General features: G+C 40.4%; 2 protein-coding genes across 8 annotated transcripts in view; one reads left to right on the top strand and one right to left on the bottom strand.

Annotated features, from left to right (window-relative positions):
- RBMS1 (RNA binding motif single stranded interacting protein 1) overlaps positions 1-22,119 on the bottom strand; it is a 220,220-nt gene that overhangs the window by 38,533 nt on the left and 159,568 nt on the right. For all 7 annotated transcript variants that reach the window (XM_027559581.1, XM_027559573.1, XM_027559558.1 and 4 more), the window contains exons 3-4: positions 5,346-5,404; positions 348-439 (exon numbers count right to left, since the gene is read on the bottom strand). In XM_027559581.1, the coding sequence (XP_027415382.1) occupies positions 348-439; positions 5,346-5,404 (151 nt within the window). The remainder of the gene's footprint in view (positions 1-347; positions 440-5,345; positions 5,405-22,119) is intronic.
- Positions 9,305-9,763, top strand: LOC113903457 (dynein light chain 1, cytoplasmic-like). The gene has a single exon (XM_027559594.1). It carries the CDS (start codon positions 9,320-9,322, stop codon positions 9,695-9,697), a length of 378 nt encoding a protein of 125 aa, XP_027415395.1. The 5' UTR covers positions 9,305-9,319; the 3' UTR covers positions 9,698-9,763.

Here is a 22,119-nt window from a genome sequence, read left to right as displayed (position 1 = left end):
TGAAAATTTTAAATTATTTTAAAAAATAAAGTACAGAGCTTTAGTCCACAAGTACCCAATTACCTGAGAAAATCTGATGCTATTTCTCCATTTACTTACGGGGTTACATAATCTGCTATGTAAAATTTTATACAGTTGTAAACTTCTTTTTCACACATAAAATTATGAGGAATTGTCTTTGGCAAAATAGCTGCTACTGAGGATGTGAAGGCAAGGGGCAAATGTCCCCAGGTAACTGTGACTCGCTGGGATGGAAGGAGAACTTGCATGGTGACAGGAAAAGCCATGTGCCCAGATTCAGAACCAAAGCCAGAGACCGGAGGAATAAGCACCAGACCTCAACTCACCTTTGCCATTTGAGCTTGAACCCCACTTGCCTTCAGGGCAGACACAGCCTTCTGAGCTGCTGCAGGACTGTCAAAGTCAACAAAACCATAACCTGAAATGCAAAACACAATTAGTATTTAAGCTGTTATTTTATGATTATGTAAAGAGGGAAAGGATGACTCCATTTGGTCTCTGAGGCAGGCAACAAAAATCAAAGCCCTGACGTTCTGACAGTCCCAAGCTTTATAGCTGCACTGCAATGTCCTCCCCAGGCTGTCCGTCCCGCCTCTCTGGGCTCGGTAAGTTTCCCTTCAAAGTTTAAAAAAAAAGGAAAAAAGAGAAACCAGTTTATTTCCTTTTCCAGATCTTTTTCTCAAGTGTCTGTACTTGCTGGAGTGAGGCAGGGGATTGGGGAGGAAGACATCCAAGTTATCAATCAAGATTAAAAAAAAAAATGGGCCGGGGGAATCAACTTCAGGAAAAAAGTAGCATTTTTAATAATTTGGTAAGAAAGATGGAGCTATCCTACAGAGCTTACAAATATTTGTTTATTCTGTAAATTGCATTTTTGAAATAAATTCAGTACAACCATTGGATACTCCAAATATAAAATAATCTACATATTAGAACTTGTTTAAAAATATTACTTATCTAAAATACAGCTCACAATCTCTTCAAAATAAATAAAGGGCAGGGGGGAAATGGCTCCAGAAACCCAAAAGAGCTGTTTTCACGTTCCTGGCCTTAAGTCTAAAAACAAAACATAATAAAACAAACAAATAAACAACATCCTAAGAGAGGCCCTGGTTCAAAGCTTATTTATCCATAGCTTTTCAAACATTTTAAACAAGCTGGTCAGCTATTTTCCCTGGCTATAACAAATCAAAAGCAGGAAATAAGAGGAAAGAGGGGTCAGGTTGAGGGTAGGGCTGCTACAAAGTCATATGGATGGTACCTAGTGAAAACTAACAGCAACCAGTAAAAGAGGAAAACAATACAAAGAGCAGGCGTTACAGAGCGCATGAGCAACAGTTCCATGAACCTCACCAATCCCATAAGCATCACTGTATTAAATCAGGCAATCACTAATGTGCCACTATGATAAGTCTTAAATTACTAAGAAAAGGTTCAACTTATTTAAAAGCACATCAGTGAAATGATCAGGGTTCCAGGCAAAAATATCAACAGAGATCTACTTGGGACTCAAACCTATTATCAAATTAATGTTAAATGAGTAAGAATATTTTGAAAAAGGAAAGTCTTGTCTGGAAGTTACACAGAAGAGGGGCCAGGCCTATCATTTATTTATAGATATTATAAAGCTACAGTAATTTAGACAGGAAGGAACTAGGGTCAAAATATACACATCAACACGACAAAACAGAAACTTCAGAAGTAGTTCAAAGAGTGTGCAGTGTTAGCAACAAAAATATTGGCCTGATAAAAAATTAGTGAACTAGACTATGAATTACAGAAATAGGTATTTTAGAGAGACGAGTATCAAAGCTAAAACAAATAGCAGCTTCTTTCTATTACTTGGAACTGTGATGGAATAAGGCTTGATTTTGACAGTGAGTAGAGAAATACCCAGGTTGGAAGGAAAAGAGGAGGCTGACCCAGGTAAAAACAGAGAATGCTCCTCAACAGCCAGGTTAGAAATTAGGTTAAATATACTTCATATTTTTTTAGAAATCTGTTATTAACGCTAATATGCAACCTATTATGAAGATGCATGTGGGCACACACATTCTCACTCTCTCACGCTCATACATATTTTATTACCAAGCAGAACTTAAGCAGGTCATAAACGGACACCCAACTACATTGAAATGATGTAATATCTGATGGATGTTTAAGAGTCCTTCTTTAATTTTATTGTTATCAATAAATTACAGTAAGATGAAGATCCCAAGTTTGATGTTAATGTAGCTGAAGTTTCTACTCAAGTACTGTGTTAGTATTATTTTATCTGTTATTTCCTTATTAGGAAAAATCCATAATGGCTGCATCTTAGCTAACTGTTTACATTCTTTTCTGGCCTTGCCCAATGCCACTACACAGCTGTTTCATAAATATTTGCTTAAAACAAATATAACATGCTTATGCATGCAACCGTGTGCTCTTTCACTTTCCCTGTTATAATACTTTCAAGTAAATATAAGAGTATATAAATGGGTCTCACAGATTCTCTGGGGTTTCATTATTTAAACATGTGTACAGATATTTTTGAAGGTGGGAGTCACTAAATAACACAGCATCCTCTCACTGGAACCCCAGGAGGATTCTCCCAGGTCTTGGGACCAGGCATAGTTACGGCATTTCTGCTTCTTGGGTTTTCTTCTACACTGAGATTACTGAATCATGGGAGTAGGTACGTTATTTTTGGTTTGGCAACCAGGAAACGCAGGGCCATTTCTGTAGTAATAGGAAGCTTCCTGTTCTTGCCCCTGTTTTTCCTTTGGTCTGATTTGTCCTCACCCATTTTGTGTGCGTTTGTGTTTTCTGGTCTTATATGCAACTCTGTAAACACTGAGCACAATCAATCCTTTGTAAGTTTTTCCTGGTCCTGAACTGGCATGTACACTAGAGCTGAAAAGCATTTAAACACCTTTTGTTGGCTAAAAACTGGCAAAAGTTGAAATGTAGGAGAGCAACTGAATAATAAATTTTTAAATTTAATAACTACAGCAACATGTTATTCAGAGCAATGTTTCCTTCAGCTTAATTTTGTCTTCTGGAGAAAGGCCCCCAAATATGTTTTGTGACCAAAAAATGTACTATGACCTCTAAGGTCTCTAATTTTCAGGTATGAAATTCTTTGATCGTTTCAATCTCTAAAAATTAGTATACAATACAAGCACTTTTCATTTATACTAATCTTTTTTTTTCCATTTATACTAATATTCTTAAGCATTACCTATATTCATCCACCCACCCCACCTTCCCAAGTTATTTATAACATGGCTACTAACATGTTACCAGTCTTTATAGTGAGCTATGCTGTGTTTTTTTTTCTCACTCGTCCCAAAATTACTTTTTTTCAGGAGCTCTTTCATTGCCCGTTCCAGAATTTTATAAATCCATTCCTGCTTACTCTCTCTCCTCACCCACTCATCCACACCCCAGATATCTATCATTTTTCCTTTCTGAGAGGCCTGTGTGACACACAAAAGCCTTATAAGGTTTCTATCACTGCCCCCACATACTAGCCAGGCTCTCCTACGACTCAATTTAGGGGAAATTCTCTAGGAGACATGTATCGAAAACTAGTTCTGATTTATACTTATTTAGAAGCCCCACAAATCTCCCCACTAATCTTTGGACTCTTGTCAAATATCATGGGTTTATATTATTATAAGATGTTAGGTTTAGTATTTTTTTTTTCCCACCAACAGCATTTCTAGATCACGCTAAGCATCTGTGGACTTTTGGTTTCTTGGCAATAGGGTCGTGTTGGAGAAGAGTGTGAAACAGTAGTGTCCGGGGCAGAGGTGTGATAGAGAATTCACTCAGGGAGGCCGCTCGGTCCTCTCTCTCACTTAACTAGGGCAGCTCTGCTTTTTAACACACTGACCTATGTGAAGACTTCTTTTTTGAGGGAGAGGGAATTGGGTGGGGTCAGGAGGAAGAAAGGTAGGTAAGGCTGTAAAACTATTGTCTACTATGATTTCTCTCTTGGTTTGAAACAAATGCTGAGATCAGCTTCCTGGTGTATACCTGCATGAGTCCATCTCTTGGTGATAAAACCAAAAAGTTTTCCCCTGTGTCCCTGCTCATCCAAATCATTTTAAAATATGTGAAACAAGACTAACCTGGTAACTGGGGAAACATTTCAGTCTACAATTAGACTCTCTCCAGTTTAATTCACTTAAAATATTAATTGAGTATCGCTCTACATAAAGCACTGCTCTATTCAGTGTCCTACGGCAAAACTGCCTGAATGTGCCATGCTGATTAAACATGGGCTCAGATATTTGCCACAATAGCTCCTTTAAATTCAGGAGCTTTGAAGAAGAGACAGGAGTACAATGAATCACTTCAAGTCTAGATTAAAGGAAACGGCTGGCTTCTAAGGCGAGGCCCCACCATACCATAGACTTCATTGACGTTCTTTGCCGTGTTCAGATTGTGCTAAGTCACAACCGTCACCCCTACTTGGAAAACTGGGGTCTAATTAATGAGGAGATTTGCCTTCTCTGCCTATTCCTGTCAACCTTATTTCAATTCATGGGGTCAGTTGTTAGACTCAAAGTCAGCTGACTCCATTCTTCCCTTTTCCTAGAAATCACAAGCCTATTGTTAAGATGCTGGATCATTAAAAGTCAGAGCCACAGAGCATCAGTGCTGCCTACTGTAGACGCCTCCTCTTCCAGCTCATGGAGCTGGATGAGCTCATCCTAATTACACAGAAAACTGAAGGTCAGTGCATCAAATTAATGCAGCAGCATATTTCAAAGGGGCGTATGACCTCCCCTCCCGATTACAATTTGGTCAGTGAAAATGGTTCTCCCCTCCCTGCTGCCAATATTGTCAACAGGCATTCAGCAGAGAACAATTGGGAGTATTGAAACACGTAATTAAGTACTGCTTAAAACTACTCTATTCTAATTAATAGAGCCAATTTGCACAATATGTAATCTTTTCAGTTCTTTAGTACAGTCCAATGGTCTTCGGTAAGCAGCTCTAATCTCCTCAGGCTCAGGAAAGAAAAGCTATTTTCTAACTCTACTCCCCCTTTAAAAGCAGGGGATAAATGCCAGCCAGTATTTTGCATGTTAACTCTACTGGCGTCAAATCTGGGATTCTGGCAAGCGGCTAGCTGCTGTTGGGTTTCCAGCCAAAACTCAACCAGGGACCAACGTAAGCAATATGCTGACACCGTGCAAGACAGAAACTGGTTGACATGTAAGATTCGTGTTTTAATAAGTGGAGGTAGTTTTGAAATCAAAGATCAGGTTTAAAATTCCACTCTTTTTTTGAAGCTCTGATTTAGTAAATCATCAGACAAGGAAACATACCTTTGCATTTGTTTGTTGTCTTATCCAAAATTGCCTTTGTGGAAACAATCTTCCCATATCTAAAAAAAGAAAAAACAAGAGGTTATAATTGAGGAACCTTTATTAATATTTAAGTCCGGAGAACACACACACTTATTAAACCTCTGCAAACTTTAAAGTATAAAATGTTCTTTACTAGGGGACAGGAAATAAGAATTCGAAACTCAAGCTAAACTAAAAAGGAGGAATGGCTAGACCCCTCATTTGGCTCTTTGGATTATAGTTTGATACTTAGCTTGGAGAAATCAGGCACTTACCTGGTGATCTTGGGACCAAAGAAATGGAATGTGAGCTTTAGGAAAAATAGTTTCTCTACAAAAAGCAGTTTCTTCTAGTAACACTGTGTGTGTGTGTGTGTGTGCGTGTGTTGTGTGTGCGTCGCTCAGTCATGCCCGACTCTTTGCAACCCCATGGACTGCAGCCCACCAGGCTCCTCTATTCATGAGATTTTCCAGGCAAGGATACTGGAGTGGGTTGCCATTTCCTTCTCCAGGGGATCTTCCCAACCCAGGGATCGAACTCGGGTCTCCTACACTGCAGGCAGATTCTTTACCAACTGAGCTACAAGGGAAGCCCACAGTAACACTATGTCTGTGGTCAAATGCAAAGCCAAAGGCAAGCCTACAGAATTGTTAAGGGAAAGGACTACGATGCATAAAGCCTTTATGAACTAACTGAGGCAAGAAAGCTCCCTGAATCACTCTATTCATTTTGCTTTTGCAGGTGATTCTGTGTGGCTCTAGATCATCACAGAAGGGTGTGTTGGAATATGTATCTTTAACACGCTTGATGGGATATTTAAGCATTTTAAATGTAATATTTAAAACAGGTCTTTTTATCTAAGATTTTGATGACTGTTTATAAATATATTTTTAAGACCTCTTTTAATGCCATAATAATAGTTACACAGTGTACTCACTAATGTACAAGTGGGCATGTGTGTGCAAGAAATAGGCAATAAAAAACAAAAAACAATGAACCAGGAACCAAGCATTAATTTATGAGAGTTGGTATGAAAAATGTGTTCAAATTCCTTCATGTACAATAGAAGTTGGGGAAAGAAGGAAAACAATTCAGAATGTTAAAACTGAGTGCACTGCTATGGAAAACAAAGGGGGGGACTTCCTTGATGGCGGGTGGCTAAGACTCTGGGCTCCCAAAGCAAGAGGCCCAGGTTCAAACCCTGGCCAGGGAACTAGATCCTGCATGTCTCAACTAAGACCTGGTACAAAAAAATAAATAATTAAACAGAATTTAAAAAAAAGAAAACAAAGGGGCAAGAGAGTTTAAATATATGTACTACCCTATATCCTTTCACAGTGACCAGACTACAATGCAAAGCACTGCTATCTATGATAGTCTTCAAAAAACAGAGAAAACCTTTGAAAAATAATTCTTAAAAATTACTGGGTCTACGGGAAAGGCATCTAACATACTTATCTGAGACTATTTCCACATTTATACACGCCAAATCCCCCAATTTTAATTTTCTATATATTTACTTTAAAAATTTCACATTTTCTCTAATATTTTCTTGTGATTGCTGCTGAGGACTAAAAAGACTTAAAAGTTTTAGGAAATGGAAGTATCTGTGCAGTACTTTAAAACATTTTCAATGTTGCAGGTTTCTATTTTATGCATTTGAACAAGCTGAAAGATACTTATCTAGAAAAAACAAATAATTTGGGCCACCACTCTCCCTCAGTTAACTTCACTCTGTGTAATCATGTAATCAAATGATTACTAACTGAGCATAAAAGTAAAGATAACTTAAGGTTTAAATGACAATTACATCCAAGAGGCATAAGGCTGCATAAACACCTTCAATTCCCTGTAAAGACTGAGTATTTGCAACAACCTTAATAGAAGGTCACTAAGCTTACAACAAAAAAATTTGCAAACCAGAAAAAAGTAAGTGATTTAAAGACCACCTTTTAGCAAGTTACCTAAGTTATTGACACGCTTGATATTTATCAGAACTCTCTCCTTTGTACAAGTTTTAGCTGAAAATGCTTTTAGACTGCATCCCTACCTCAGCCCTTTCCAAAAGCAGGGAAGAAAACTGGTATGACTTCAATGTAGGATAAAGGTATTGGGAGTTACAGAGATTAAGGGACTTTGCTTGAGGTCACAGAGTTCAGGGTTTTTTGTAAACCAAATAGAAGGAAATTTAGAGAAGGTCAGGGGCTGGCCTTCTATCTTTCTGGTTCTGCTCTCCACATTAATAATGAGGAAGAAGACGTGGAGAGAGGAAGGAGTGGGAAGCAGGGAAAGAGAAGAGGCTCCTGGTAGCACTGAATCCAGAGACTCCATCCGTGCCATACTTTCGTCTGGTGTGGGTTCTCTTTGATCTTTGCTACATCTGACATTACTCCTCACTTTCACACCTTAGCTTCTAGGACCCTCATTCTGGGGATCCCATCTCACCTTTCTGCTCTCTCTTTCAGTTTTTTTTTTTTTTTCTTCCTCATTCAGTTCCCTCCTCTCTCTCTCCTTAACCAAGTTCTTTCATCACATTTAATAATTAGTCCTCCACCTTCTCTTCCCTAGGAAATATATCCAATGTCATGGATTTAATAAATGAATCTTCTCTGATGAAGCCAATTTCTCCTTCCTGGGTTTTTATTTTAATCTGACCAAAGGTTTAGTTTTTGTCTTCTTCTCTTTACTTAAACATCTTAGTATCTTATTAAAATATAAAATACTTAAATATCTAGTTACATGTTACCTCATGTCCTCTATTTTCTAAGTCATATCTCCCAAGAACCCTAGACAAATCTTTCCTTGTCTCCTCTTCATGTATCTTTTCATTCTATAGCACCATTAGATCCCCTTGTTCCATCAAGTTTGTGGTCTCTGAAGTGAAGTTGCTCAGTTGTGTCTGACTCTTTGCGACCCCATGGACTGTAGCTTACAAGGCTCCTCTGTCCATGGAATTTTCCAGGCAAGAGTACTGGAGTGGGTTGCCATTTCCTTTTCCAGGGTATCTTCCCGACTCAGGGATCGAACCCAGGTCTCTCGCATTGCAGGCAGACACTTTACCATCTGAGCCACCTGGGAAGCTGGTGATGTCCCTGAGACATCATCAACTTGGCCATTCCTGAGTCCAGCTAGTCATTAACTCTTTTAACATGTGTCTAATATTAATTTGCCTTAAACATTACTTTGCCTTAAACTCTCTGGGACTTCCCTGGTGGTCCAGTGGTTAAGACTCTTGTGTTCCCAATGCAGGGGGCATGGGTTCAATCCCTGGTGGGGAACTAGCATAGCAAATAAAAAAAACAGGGGGGGAGAGGTGAGAATTGAACACGGTTCTCTCGTCTCTCCACTGCCCCCTCCTACCAATCTTTGAATTTAAAGAACCTGTTGTTAACACTAGATTTTCCATGAAACCATCCCTAATCTCCTCAACCATTCAGTGGGCGATTTGATAAGAAACCAGAAAGGGAATAACATTTACTTAGTTTCTACTAACGGAGAAGGCAGTGGCAACCCACTCCAGTACTCTTGCCTGGAAAATCCCATGGACGGAGGAGCCTGGTAGGCTGCAGTCCATGGGGTCGCTAAGAGTCGGACATGACTGAGCGACTTCACTTTCATGCATTGGAGAAGGAAATGGCAATCTACGCCACTGTTCTTGCCTGGAGAATCCCAGGGACGGGAGAGCCTGGTGAGCTGCCGTCTAAGGGGTTGCACAGAGTTGGACATGACTGAAGCAACGTAGCAGCAGGAGCAGCAGCAGTTTCTACTAAAGTTCTAGGCATTTTCTGTGTATGATCTTATTTAACTTCACAACAATCTTAAGAGGTAGCTGCTCTTATTCTCACTTTTGCAAATGGGAAAACAAAAGCTCACAGAAATTCTGGGTCTAAGATCTTGCCTAACACATCAAAAATGAAAAATAGTTAAAGTTCTTACTGCAGTTTCTCTATGAAATGAGAAATGCGCCAAGGCTTCAGCTGCGACCCCCTCTCTACACAGGTGTGAGCCTCACCAGCCCCTCCGCCAGGAGACCGTTGCAGTCGGCCAGCCCCTGCTCCTTGGTAACCATGTGTGACCGAAAGGCTGAGATCAAGAACACCGATATGTCTAAGGAGATGCAACAGGACTTGGTGGAGTGTGCTACTCAGGCATTGGAGAGATATAATATAGAGAAGGACATTGTGGCCCATATCAAGAAGGAGTTCGACAAGAAGTACAACCCCACCTGGCACTGCATCGTGGGGAGGAACTTCGGTAGTTATGTGACACGTGAAACCAAACACTTCATCTACTTGGGCCAAGTGGCCATTCTCCTGTTCAAATCTGGTTAAAAGCATGGACTGTGCCACACACCCAGTGATCCATCCAAAAACAAGGACTGCAGCCTAAATTCCAAATACCAGGGACTGAAGCCTTCAGCCTTGCCTAAGGGAACACCTCCACCTTTGAACTTGTCTTGTGTTTTGTAGAGGGCATTCTCTGTACTAGTTTGTGGTTATAAAGCAATTAGCAAAACAGCTTACATTTGTATTTATTTTCTATTCCACACCTCTCTGCCCCATGTTTTTTCTCTTCAAAATCCATTCCTTTAAAGAAATGAATCTGTTGAAGAAGTGTGCGCTAATTACCGTTTGTTCAAATAATCTATTGAAGATGGCTTATTACTTGATCTTGGGTAGGTTGGTGGGGGTGATTCCTTGAAGTTTCTGTGGGATGAAACAGACTAGCCTGCTCAACACATTTGAGTTTCATTCTTGCCCATCCTGTTCCTGTTGTGCATGGAAGAATACTGCTCAGAAGTGCATGTTGAGAAATGCATGGCAGAGAAACTACTGGATTAATTCTTAGTCCTAACCTGATAAATACATTACTTAAGTGCTCCTTTGGGATAACTGCTATAGAGTGTTCTGGGCCTTAGGCCTCAGAGATGATGAAGGTGTAGTAGAACTCCTTTAAGCTTTCTATGGCTGTAAAATGGAAATAAGCTGGTGAGAAAGTTGGGCTAATAAGAAATTTGTTGGGCTCTAGACATTTCCCTTCCCCTGCCTTGGCCAGAGTATACTTTAAAGATTAAAGGTGGTCTTAAGAGGGAAAAAGCTTTTGAGCAGCGGTCTTCCATGTGATTCTAATAAAGTCTGCAGGAATTAAAAAAAAAAAAAAGAAATTATTTTGAGAAACAATTTCCTTTATACACTCAGAGTATGAACAGTGAGGGGAAAAAAATGGAAGATCTCTTCTATTAAGGCATCAGAATAGATTTATTTTTCAAGCCAAAGCAAGTTTTTTGTTTGTTTTAGACACAAGAAATAAACAGGTGGTTCATAGTTGAAGGAGGGATGGGGGTGTGTATAGAAGAAGAGATATGTCTATCATTTATCAGTTTTACTTTCTATTGTGGTTTTCATCATGATTTGTGGGTTAGCACTGAAAGCCCATGACTTCCCAGAAAGTCAAGACAGTTTTCACTCAGCCATGGTACTACTGCATACCAGCCTCTCTCCAATCCAGGGGTTCAGGAGGCTACTTCTATGGAGTTACCACAGGTGGTGGTGGGGGTTGTGGGGGCAGGGGTCTGAAGGGTTTTCCTTTCCTACATCTTTTCTGTTAACTGTTCACTCAGTTATACCGCTCAGAGCACAAGGGGCTCTCACAAAAATACAGATCCCTGGCCTGGAAACAGAAATACTTTTAAACTGCTCAGGCCCTGGTGAAGTCAGTTTCTCAGGGGCTGATGCAGTCATATTGTGGGGATGGAGTACAGAACAAGCTCCTCTGATGACATGAGAAAGGATCTACAATATGGGGAAAAGCCACGTGGCAAATGGCACTTCAATGAGCAGGAGAGGGGGCAGCAGGGTTCAGAGTGGTCACTATCCCTCCCTGCTAGTCTTATCTGTAGTTAAGATTTAATAATGTGAGGCAAGCGATGGAGTGGCTGGGGGAGAACTCATTACAGATGATTAACATTTAGCCTAAGTCTATCGTTGATCAGCAGTGCCTGTAAGAGTAACAGATATCTGGGGGGGAAATTCATAAAGCAACCAGATTTTCACCTCCCCACTCCTATTTGCAACTTAATTTGTAAAACAAAACAGAACAAAAAATCTAGTAACAGGGACATATGATTTATTGGAGAAAACAGGCCTCCTAACTGAGTAGGATTCACACTCTAAGAACACCAAGGAGATGCATGCCCAAGAGAGCAAGCTGCAGAATTTTATTGGGGAAAATATGAAAAAAAGATTCTTTGGGTTTTATCAGCTTCAAAGTAAGAAGACTCAGACTCACAGTTGTAGCTACCCAGAATATAATATTCTGTGCTAAGAGTAGACGATCCACCCCAGAGGAAACTCTGATAGTAAAAGGATAGAGAGTAATTAAGGGACATGACTACAGAGTACTGAAAATCTCAAAGGGAAGGATAAACAAGTAAAAACTCAAATTTAAACCTATTGGCTGAAAAAAGTTTTGCTTAGAATCTACCTAAATTTCTTTCCTTTGCACCACAGCTTTTGTCATATCTCCCCATTTCCATTTCTTCTTTCGTTGGCTGTAATATAAAATCTAAGTATATTTAGTTTGCACTTACAAAAATAAAACTTGATTTTTCTCCTCTGTCTCCCATCATTTAGTCACTCGTAAGTTTTACCTTTTTGATAATTTACCATAATTACAAAAGAAATGCATATTTGTTGTAATTTGAAGACACGGGAAAGTAGATTAAAATACTAAAATCACCTATTGTCCTGGACACAAATGTGAAATGGATTGTTGAATATCTTTACAGACTCGTCCAACGTGCATGTACATGCATGTGCACATGGCATGTGAGTGTACATGCGTGCACACACACACGTACACTGATTCTCTCCCCTTGTAGAGAATTTGGAGCTTTTGAACATTGCTGGTTACAAGCCAAGCCTCTGGAGAATGGAGTTTATTCCACCTACTACCAACAGATGGCGGTAAGGGTTGATGAGTAATTTTAATATTGGTCATCCCAGTTAGCGATTCATTTAAGGCTCTATGGGGTCATTAGCAAGGCTTATGTTAATTTATTTTATAAACATTATCGAACAAACAAAAAAAATAAGTATGTGGAAAAAAAACTACAAAAAAGTGTACACATAATGTAAACAAAAACTGCTTATTTTAAGTGTGAAAAAAGGTGGGATATTCCTCATGCATATAGGACGATCGTTTGTTTGACTTAATAAGTGAACTGCCTCTGAAGGACAAAGAAACTTCCCACCCTGTGAGAGAGATTGTGCCCATGCAAATGACAATAACCAGCAAGAAGGAGGGAGAGGGGGCTGAAATGAGGGAAAAACCAAACTTCTGACCACGTGCTATTGAATTAGGATCCACACTGGAAAGCCTGACCTAGTGAGTCAATTCAGGGGAATAACAGAAGTAACAGCTTACATTAATACAGCTTTTATCTTATGCCAGACACTGTTTAAAGTGATTTAGGTCAAATATTTTTAATCTTCCCAGAAATCTTTTGAGTAGGTGAAGTTTTATTACACTTTGTAGATGTGAAACTGAGGAGTAGAGAGAGTATGGGACCCACTGAAGGTTACACTGGAAAAGGTCAGATTTCATTCCAATCCCAAAGAAAGGCAATGCCAAAGAATGCTCAAACTACCACACAATTGCACTCATCTCACACGCTAGTAAAGTAATGCTCCAAATTCTCCAAGTCAGGCTTCAGAAATATGTGAATCGTGAACTTCCAGATGTTCATGCTGGTTTTAGAAAAGGCAGAGGAACCAGAGACCAAATTGCCAAGATCTGCTGGATCATGGAAAAAGCAAGAGAGTTCCAGAAAAACATCTATTTCTGCTTTATTGACTATGCCAAAGCCTTTGACTGTGTGGATCACAATAAACTGTGGAAAATTCTGAAAGAGATGGGAATACCAGACCACCTGACCTGCCTCTTGAGAAACCTGTATGCAGGTCAGGAAGTAACAGAATTGGACATGGAACAGACTGGTTCCAAATAGGAAAAGGAGTACGTCATGGCTGTATATTGTTACCCTGCTTATTTAACTTATATGCAGAGTACCACCCTTACGGCAGAAAGTGAAGAGGAACTAAAAAGCTTCTTGATAAAAGTGAAGAAGGAGAGTGAAAAAGTTGGCTTAAAGTTCAACATTCAGAAAACTAACATCATGGCATCTGATCCCATCATTTCATGGGAAATAGATGGGGAAACAGTGGAAACAGTGTCAGACTTTATTTTTTGGGGCTCCAAAATCACCACACTTGGTGATTGCAGCCATGAAATTAAAAGACGCTTACTCCTTGGAAGGAAAGTTATGACCAACCGAGACAGCATATTTAAAAGCAGAGACATTACTTTGCCAACAAAGGTCCACCTAGTCAAGGCTACGGTTTTTCCAGTGGTCATGTATGGATGTGAGAGTTGGACTGTGAAGAAAGCTGAGCACCGAAGAATTGATGCTTTTGAACTGTGGTATTGGAGAAGACTCTTGAGAGTCCCTCAGACTGCAAGAAGATCCCACCAGTCCATTCTAAAGGAGATCAGTCCTGGGTGTTCTTTGGAAGGAATGATGCTAAAGCTGAAACTCCAGTACTTTGTCATGTGAAGAGTTGACTCATTGGAAAAGACCCTAATGCAGGGAAGGATTGGGGGCAGGAGGAAAAGGGGACGACAGAGGATGAGATGGTTGGATGGCATCACTGACTCAATGGACATGGGTTTGGGGAGACTCTGGGAGTTGGTGATGGACAGGGAGGCCTGGTGTGCTGCGATTCATGGGGTCACAAAGAGCCAGACATGACTGAGTGACTGAACTGAACTGAAGGTTACACAGCTGTGCTGTGCTGACTCGCTCAGTCATATCCAACTCTTTGCGACCCCATGGACTGTAGCCAGTCAGGTTCCTCTGTCCATGGGGATTCTCCAGGCAAGAATACTGAAGGGGGTTGCCATGTCTTCCTCCAGGCGATCTTCCCGACATAGGGATTGAACCCAGGTCTCCTGCATTGCAGGCGGATTCTTTACCAGCTGAGCTACCAGGGAAGCTGATAAGTAACAAAGAAGAGAGGCAGAAGTTTGCTTTGGTCAACCATGTGGATAACTGCAGATACTTTACTTGCCAACTGCAGAATATTCCAGAGGTTCAAAGCAGTTCCCAGTGTTGAGTCTGCATAGCTCCAAGCAGGAGGCAGAGGGATGAGGGTGGACTCTGGAACTGCTAAGTCTCTGAGACAGATACTGATAACATTCAGAAAGTTGTTACCTGACCTTCTCGGTAGGCAACATTGTTCTATTTGGAATAAGAGACCCAAGACAACAAATGTATCAGGCCGGAGGAGGTATGGCTGGCTTTAAAGCTTCAACAGAGTAACTACATGTATCTGTTTGGTGGGAATGGATTTATGAACAAGAGCCAAAACTTCCTTGTGACTGTGGACTTGTGAGAGAAAAGGGAAAAAAATTCACACACAAATATGCACACACAGGTGATACAGTTCTCTAATTTGCCTTTTTTTTTTTTTTCCTGCTTCTTTATCTTTTCAATGACTTCCCAGGAAAGGGGATTTCCTACAATTTGCTTTAGCTCAAGAAAGTATAAATTATATGCACTCTGCTAACATTAAAGTTTGTTGGACAATGAGGCCTAAAATAGAAAAAAGCAGAAGGAGCTGTTTATCCATGTTATCCTGAATCCTCACTATTTTGAATAGTTCAACTTGTTCTCTTTTCTTTATTTACTTAGTATAAGAAGTGGTAAGCATTTGAAGATAAGGTATATGTGAAATTTTAAAATTAGGCAATCAATATGAGACAGGTATTTTAAAACTTTCAGCTTTTTGGCCTTGAAGATTTTCGCTGTCTGTATAAGACATCTAATATACAACAATGAAAGGTATAGAAAGATATTCCATTTGTAATTCTAGCCATTTTGACTTGACTCCTTAATGTTCGGTCACTGCCCCTTTCACTTGGGTGTGCTTGGTGAATACATGATTCTGTGTATGGGACAGAAGAGGAAGGCGCATCTGATGCGGCTGGAATGGCAGCCAGGGTTTGAAGGTGGAAAATATTTGGCAGGAAAAGTTGCTGCAGTCCTAAAGGTCAAAGGCAAACCTGGTCCCGAAGCTGAATGAACATGTGAAAGACAAGTACAGTCCAGAAGGAGGTCAGACTAAGAAATCAAGCCACACATATTTACAGCATGTCTCCAGTAGGCCCTTCACCATCCAAAGCCTATGAAAAATATGTAAGATGCCATTCCTGCCATCAAGGGGAACCGTTTTGGGGCGAAGGAGTGCAAGGGATTTTTTAATATTAAAAAAATAACTAAGAATGTTGTGATCTTGTATGATGAAAGCTAAATAAAGGAGCATAAACAGGATGAAGGTCAAGTTCAGCAAAAAGGACTTTGGGGAAAACAAATTCAGGTAGGCCATGGAAGACAGTAAACAGAGGAATCTGTCTAATGCAAGCTGTGTGAGGAGTAAGAGAAGCCAAGTCTGGAAAAGGTCCGACAGGGCCTTGGGTTCTAGGAAAAGGAGTCAGGGAACAGAATGTGGCTGGAGGTTTTGCAACTGTGGAATGATATGATGAAAGCAGGATTTTGGTAAGATTAACAAAAATCTTACAGCTAGAATTAGCAGAGAGAAATGTTACATTTTTGTTTTAGTGTTACTCTTTTTTTTTTTTTGGCTCTTTGCACTCAGGCAATAACATTCAAGTTCAAGAAGTTATCATGGAGGGCTCAGGAGAGCTAGGAGATGAATGGCAAGGTTCTAAAGGACAGGAAAGCTTTAAGACAGAGGACTTCTTTTAACTAGCCTTAAATGCTTTAAAATAATATCTGAGAAAAATAGCCTGTGGTATCTGTGTTATAGAAAGCCAATGGTTTGCCTCTGTGAACAAAGAGGAGAGGGAGAAAAGGAATCACCATGGTCTTCTTTTCTGAACTATCCTGGAAAGGACAGTAAATTCTGGCTCCAGTTCCAGACCTGGAGCCTGTAGATTAATGTAGCAGAAGCAAACACCATCCTCGAGTAGTCCAGCCCTCGCTACACGGGCTGCTTTACAACATATGAGCGGATGGGGAATAAACTACAGAAGTTTGGGGACAAAGCAGCACATATTTCAAGAGAAAATATATCTACATATCTAGTTTTTCATAACACTGAAATTTTAAGATGAACACATCCTTTCAGAATACAAATAAAATTACTAATTTACACCCAGATTTGGGATGAATATAACTTATGACTAAATGTAGAACCTCTCCTGTTTCTCTGCCTTCTCAACACTGATGCTGGCACAGCTAAACTATTATACATGCTACACAAAAGCAACAATTGATGCTGTTTATTGCATGTATGGCTCAAACTAAATAATTCATATAGAATGAATATTAAAAACCACCTCATTAGAAATGGTTAAGATGCACTTTTTGCCATATTCTGTGAAAAACTTATACCTCTCTCCTAAATAACGAGCACACTATAAAGCATTTGACTTATTACACAGATTTGCTATTAGAGCTTAGTATCCAGTCTATTATGATCCGCAATCAAGGTAAAGCAGCTTTACACTATTTTATGTTTTTTTAAGAGCACACAGCACACAAAGGGTCACTGACCCTACCTTATGACCATATTTCAGCCAGAAGCCACCGTACTGCAGCACTTAGCATGCAGTCACAGATGGTCAGCCCCAAATTAGTGCACCCAAGTACTAATATGTCAGAGGAAAATAACACTTGCTGCAAATGGAACCCAGAATTTTGCAAGTAAAATGTAGATAGTCTATCATAAAAATGAGTCTCAAAAAGTCTCCACACGCTGATTAATGTCTAACATTTAAAACAAAGGCAATTTAAGTACATAAAATCGTGTTTCATTTCTGAGTTGAATTTATAATCTGACAATGATAGAGCATTTAAGAAATTTTCTCCCTCTCCCGCCAAAATCTGTGATGTGTTTTCTTTGCTCTGACGATCTCACCTTCACGTTGATATAGTACTTCACCGTATGAGAAGGAAGATGACGTTACATTGGAAAGCAGATGGAGCTGCCGAGAGAGAGACCCGTCTTCAAGTGCACCTTCGGCCAATAGCCAGCTCTGTGACTTGGGTCCTTTGGCCAATAGCCAGCTCTGTGACTTGGGTCCTTTGGCCAATAGCCAGCTCTGTGACTTGGGTGTGAGTGTCTGGCCTCATCATCCCCATTTGTACCCTTTCCACCACCAAGGCTGTGGTAACATGTCCTTCACGGCACTGTTACTAGGGGGTCAGCACAGTGCTGGCCCATGACAGATGCTTGGTAACAAATAAATGTTAAGCTTTTCTTCCACTCCTCCTAGAATTATTTGGAATAAGGGCACTTTAATTCTTATCACTGGAGATAACTAAACTTCCCTCCTCACCATCATAATGATGTGGTCCTTAAGACACAAGAATGTTGAGAAATGTAGACTCACCATTTTTTATGGTTATTTTTCAGTTCAGATCTTTGCATAATGAAACCCTCTCAATATATATTGCTTGTATGAATAAAACATAAATATGCAATATACATTTTTTCCCTTAAAGTGTTTGGTATGGGGAATTGAGGGAGACTGGCAGCCAGAGCAGGGAAATACTGGATTCTGCCTTGAACATGGCCTTGTATCTTATCCCAATTTAGCTTATAAAAACAAATGAGGGAAGCAAGGTAATTTAGGAGCTTAATATGGAATTAAAAATTGCTACTAAAAGGAAATCTACAAAGGGTTGGTGGCAGGGGAACACAAAAAACTGAGAAGAGTTTTGGTTCCTAGATTGTTTTGCAAAATCAAAACTAGAAAGCTTTTACACACAACACACACAGAGTACCAGAAGTCTGTAAAACAGAATGCATTAAACTTCAACACTCAAACCATAAATGACTGTTTCATTCAAAACAAGAAGAACGTGACAGAGAGCAAAAGTAAACATGCTCTCTAAAGTAAAACAGAGAGTTATCTGAAACTATTAAAACAGAGTGTGCAAATTACCTAGACATTTCTTTTGATTCTGACACAAACTAAAAAAGGACAGGGTCAAATTGGACATTTCCTAGACTGAGCCCTAATGCTGGCTTTGATCCAGTACACAGCACCAGTGTATTGATTTCCAAATGCCATGAGGCCATCTCTTTTTAAAGTAATAAATCCTGACTGCCCCACAACCTTGAAAAGCCTGTTTGAATAACAGACTGAGAAGGAAAACGGTATCTACTTCACTCACTTCAGTTCTAAGAAATCTGGGGATATAATATAAATGTTATCATTAGTTTAAAAAAAAAAAGATACACTTGAGTTGGATAGGCAAGGGAATAGCCGGCCAGCACAGTTGATGTTTCTAAACTTAGATATTTCGTTCAAGGGTCACTCGTGACAGTGGTCACGTCTCTTAAGAGCATATCTGATGGAAAAGGATAAACAGGGCTCGCACGTGGGTTTCCCACTGGTTTCTTTCTGAAAAAGACTGTCCTTGGACACTGCAGATAAATATAAGCAATCATTCCAAAGACAGAATAGTATGGCTCTAAAACTTAAGAACATCAGAGAGGAATTACCTTTATGCAAAAGAATGGATGACACCACCCTTATGGCAGAAAGTGAAGAAGAACTAAAGAGCCTCTTGATGAAAGTGAAAGAGGAGAGTGAAAAGGTTGGCTTAAAGCTCAACATTCAGAAAACTAACATCATGGCATCTGGTCCCATCACTTCATGGCAAATAGATGGGGAAACAGTGGAAACAGTGTCAGACTTTATTTTTGGGGGCTCCAAAATCACCACCGTTGGTGATTGCAGCCATGAAATTAAAAGATGCTTACTCCTTGGAAGGAAAGTTATCACCAACCTAGACATCATATTAAAAAGCAGAGACATTACTTTATCAACAAAGGTCCGTCTAGTCAAGGCTATGGTTTTTCCAGTGGTCACATATGGATGTGAGAGTTGGACTTTAAAGAAAAATGAGCACCAAAGAATTGATGCTTTTGAACTGTGGTGTTGGAGAAGACTCTTGAGAGTCCCTTGGACTGCAAGGAGATCCAACCAGTCCATCCTAAAGGAGATCAGTCCTGGATGTTCATTGGAAGGACTGATACTAAAGCTGAAACTCCAGTACTTTGGCCACCTCATGCAAAGAGTTGACTCATTGGAAAAGACTCTGATGCTGGGAGGGATTGGGGGCAGGAGGAGAAGGGGACAACAGAGGATGAAATGGCCGGATGGCATCACCGACTCAATGGACATGAGTTTGAGTAAACTCCGGAAGTTGGTGATGGACAGGGAGGCCTGGTGGGCTACAGTCCATGGGGTCGCAAAGAGTCAGACAGGACTGAGTGACTGAACTGAACTGAACTGAAAAGAATGGAACCAAAGAGAGCTAGTGGAATGCTGTTAAGTTACTTTAGTATCAGTTTCACAAAATTACCATGTTTCAAATGAAGGTAATATGCCTCACTCTCAAGAGAGCTTAAATTTACTGCATTTTCCATAAGTAAGGGGGCTGTGAATGAAGTGGTTGGTGGTTTAGTTGCTAAATTGTATCCAACTTTTGGGACCACCATAGACTGCAGCTTGCCAGGCTCCTCTGTCCATGGGATTTCCCAGGCTGGGGCTAAAAGTGCTTCTTGTTTACAGGACACCATCAGCAAAGATTTTCCAATCTTGGTTGTTTTGAGAAAACCTGCATAATAGGAGAGGTGGTAATGGAAAGGAAAAATATTCTGATTCTTTAAAAGAACAGAAAACTAGATTCTAGAAGCAAAAGGCAGGTAAGGCTAATGCTGATCTGAAGAGAAATTGCAGAATGGACTGGTGAACTAGAAGCTTAGCAAGACTGAAGAGAACAGGCATCAGTAAAGTCCTTTAGAGCAACTCAGGAATATTGAAGTTTGCTCTTTCTACTCTGGGGGGTGGGTGAGGAAGGTCAGGGTTGCTTGGAAATGCTACAATGTATATTTTGATTTGAGCTAAATAAAAGTCATTATTTGCTCAGGGATTAGAGGAGTGTATCTGGGAAGAGGAAGTGTGGTTTAGGTGAGTGGGTAACTAGCTGAACAAGTGACTAAGCCAGTCCGAATGGTCAGGGTCACAGCACGGAGGAACCATCTAGTGATGAGCCACACGGCTCTGTTCTTGGCCAGCATGTATATAACATTTAAAATTGCTATAAACCAGGTCACTGATAGTACATTTATTAGATATATAAACATCCCAAAGCTGGGGGTGGTGGTGAAAGTAAGATGTCAGAATTATTTCAACAGGCTAGAATGAATTTTTGGCCAAAGCCAACACTGTAATATTTAATAGGGAAAAGTAAGTATTAACATAAGTTCCAAGGTAGGGGTGGTAGGGTGGTGGAGGTCAACTGTATAAATTTAGGGAAAGCCTTGGCTTACTCATATGAAAATACCTGGATTTTTTGATTAGAAACAAATTCTAGTTCTCTGAATGAGACAGATTTAGGTTGTACTGAGGAAAATATATGATCCTGACCATAGAAAGAAATTATGCTTTTGGGCCTCTTTGCTCAACATTCTCTGACACCCACCACTATGGGTTGAATTGTGTCCCACCCCATCTCCACCGCCCCCCCCCCCCAAAAAAAAGTACATCCAAGTGCTAAGCTCCAGTACCTGTGCACGTGATCTGGAAACAGAATCTTTGTAGATATAATCAAATTAAGATAAGGTCATTAGGGTAGGCCTGCATCCAATGTGACAGGTGTCCTTGTAAGAGGGCAATCTGGACTCAGATAGAGACCCAGGGAGAATGCCATGTGATGATGAGACAGAGCTTGGGGGTGAGGGGGCGGATACAGCTAGAAGCCAGAACACTCAGGACTGCCAGCAAGTCACCATGGGCTGAAGAGGCGGGGAAGGATTCCCCCAAAACTTTCAAAGAGAACATGGTTCTGTTGATGCCTAATTTTGGATTTCTAGCCCTCAGAACTGTGAAATAATGATTTTAAGTTACCCAGTTTATGGTCCCTGTAACAATAGCCTTAGAAATCTCAAACAGCTCCAGATTACCTGTGGATCCTATATAAGCCCTGCACCTGCCCTGCTCCATCTTAACTTCCTGATATTTAAGATGTCACTTCACCTGGAAGATTCAGCATCTTTCTGCAGTCTCGGTGTAAAACTTGTCTCCAGCAGCAGCAAGCCTTCTCTGGCCTCCCCTGACCAAGCTAAGCACTGCCTCTGCCACTGCCTGAGCTAGTGCGTCCCTACCACCTCCCGGGCAGCCTTGCATCGCCTCCACATCTGCATCCCCATTAATGTGTGCCCTTGGATCACTTCCTCTCTGTATACCAGGCCCTAGCACAGTGCCTGACAGTGATCAACAGTCATAACTCAGGAGAAAGGAGTAAAGAAATAAAGGAATAATGACAGTCTGCTTTCAGAGTGCTTTCTACAGGAAACATGTTTGTTCTAACATCTCCTTTTACTTAGTCTGAGCTCTTCTGGGGGAGGGTGGGCATAGTAGACAAAGGTCTAGAAATCATATCCTACTAGGAGGAAATGGCTGACAGCCTTGTAGATGCTCACCCGGAAAAGAAAAAAACTATAAAGAAGTCCTGTCTAAAAACTATCTTAAGAGAGCTTGCCACCACGAGCGGCGTTCAAGTGGGGCTGGGTCAGAGATGCAGCTATAGATGCAGATTTCACAAAAACCAGTCCAGGGCGAGATGATCGCCAAGTGGTAAACAGAAAAACAAGTG

This window comes from Bos indicus x Bos taurus, chromosome 2 (genome assembly GCF_003369695.1).
Source record: "Bos indicus x Bos taurus breed Angus x Brahman F1 hybrid chromosome 2, Bos_hybrid_MaternalHap_v2.0, whole genome shotgun sequence".
In the NCBI taxonomy this organism is placed as follows: Eukaryota; Metazoa; Chordata; class Mammalia; order Artiodactyla; family Bovidae; genus Bos; species Bos indicus x Bos taurus.
Note: the sequence above shows the minus strand (reverse complement) of the source record. Positions and strands in the feature narration are given on the sequence as shown.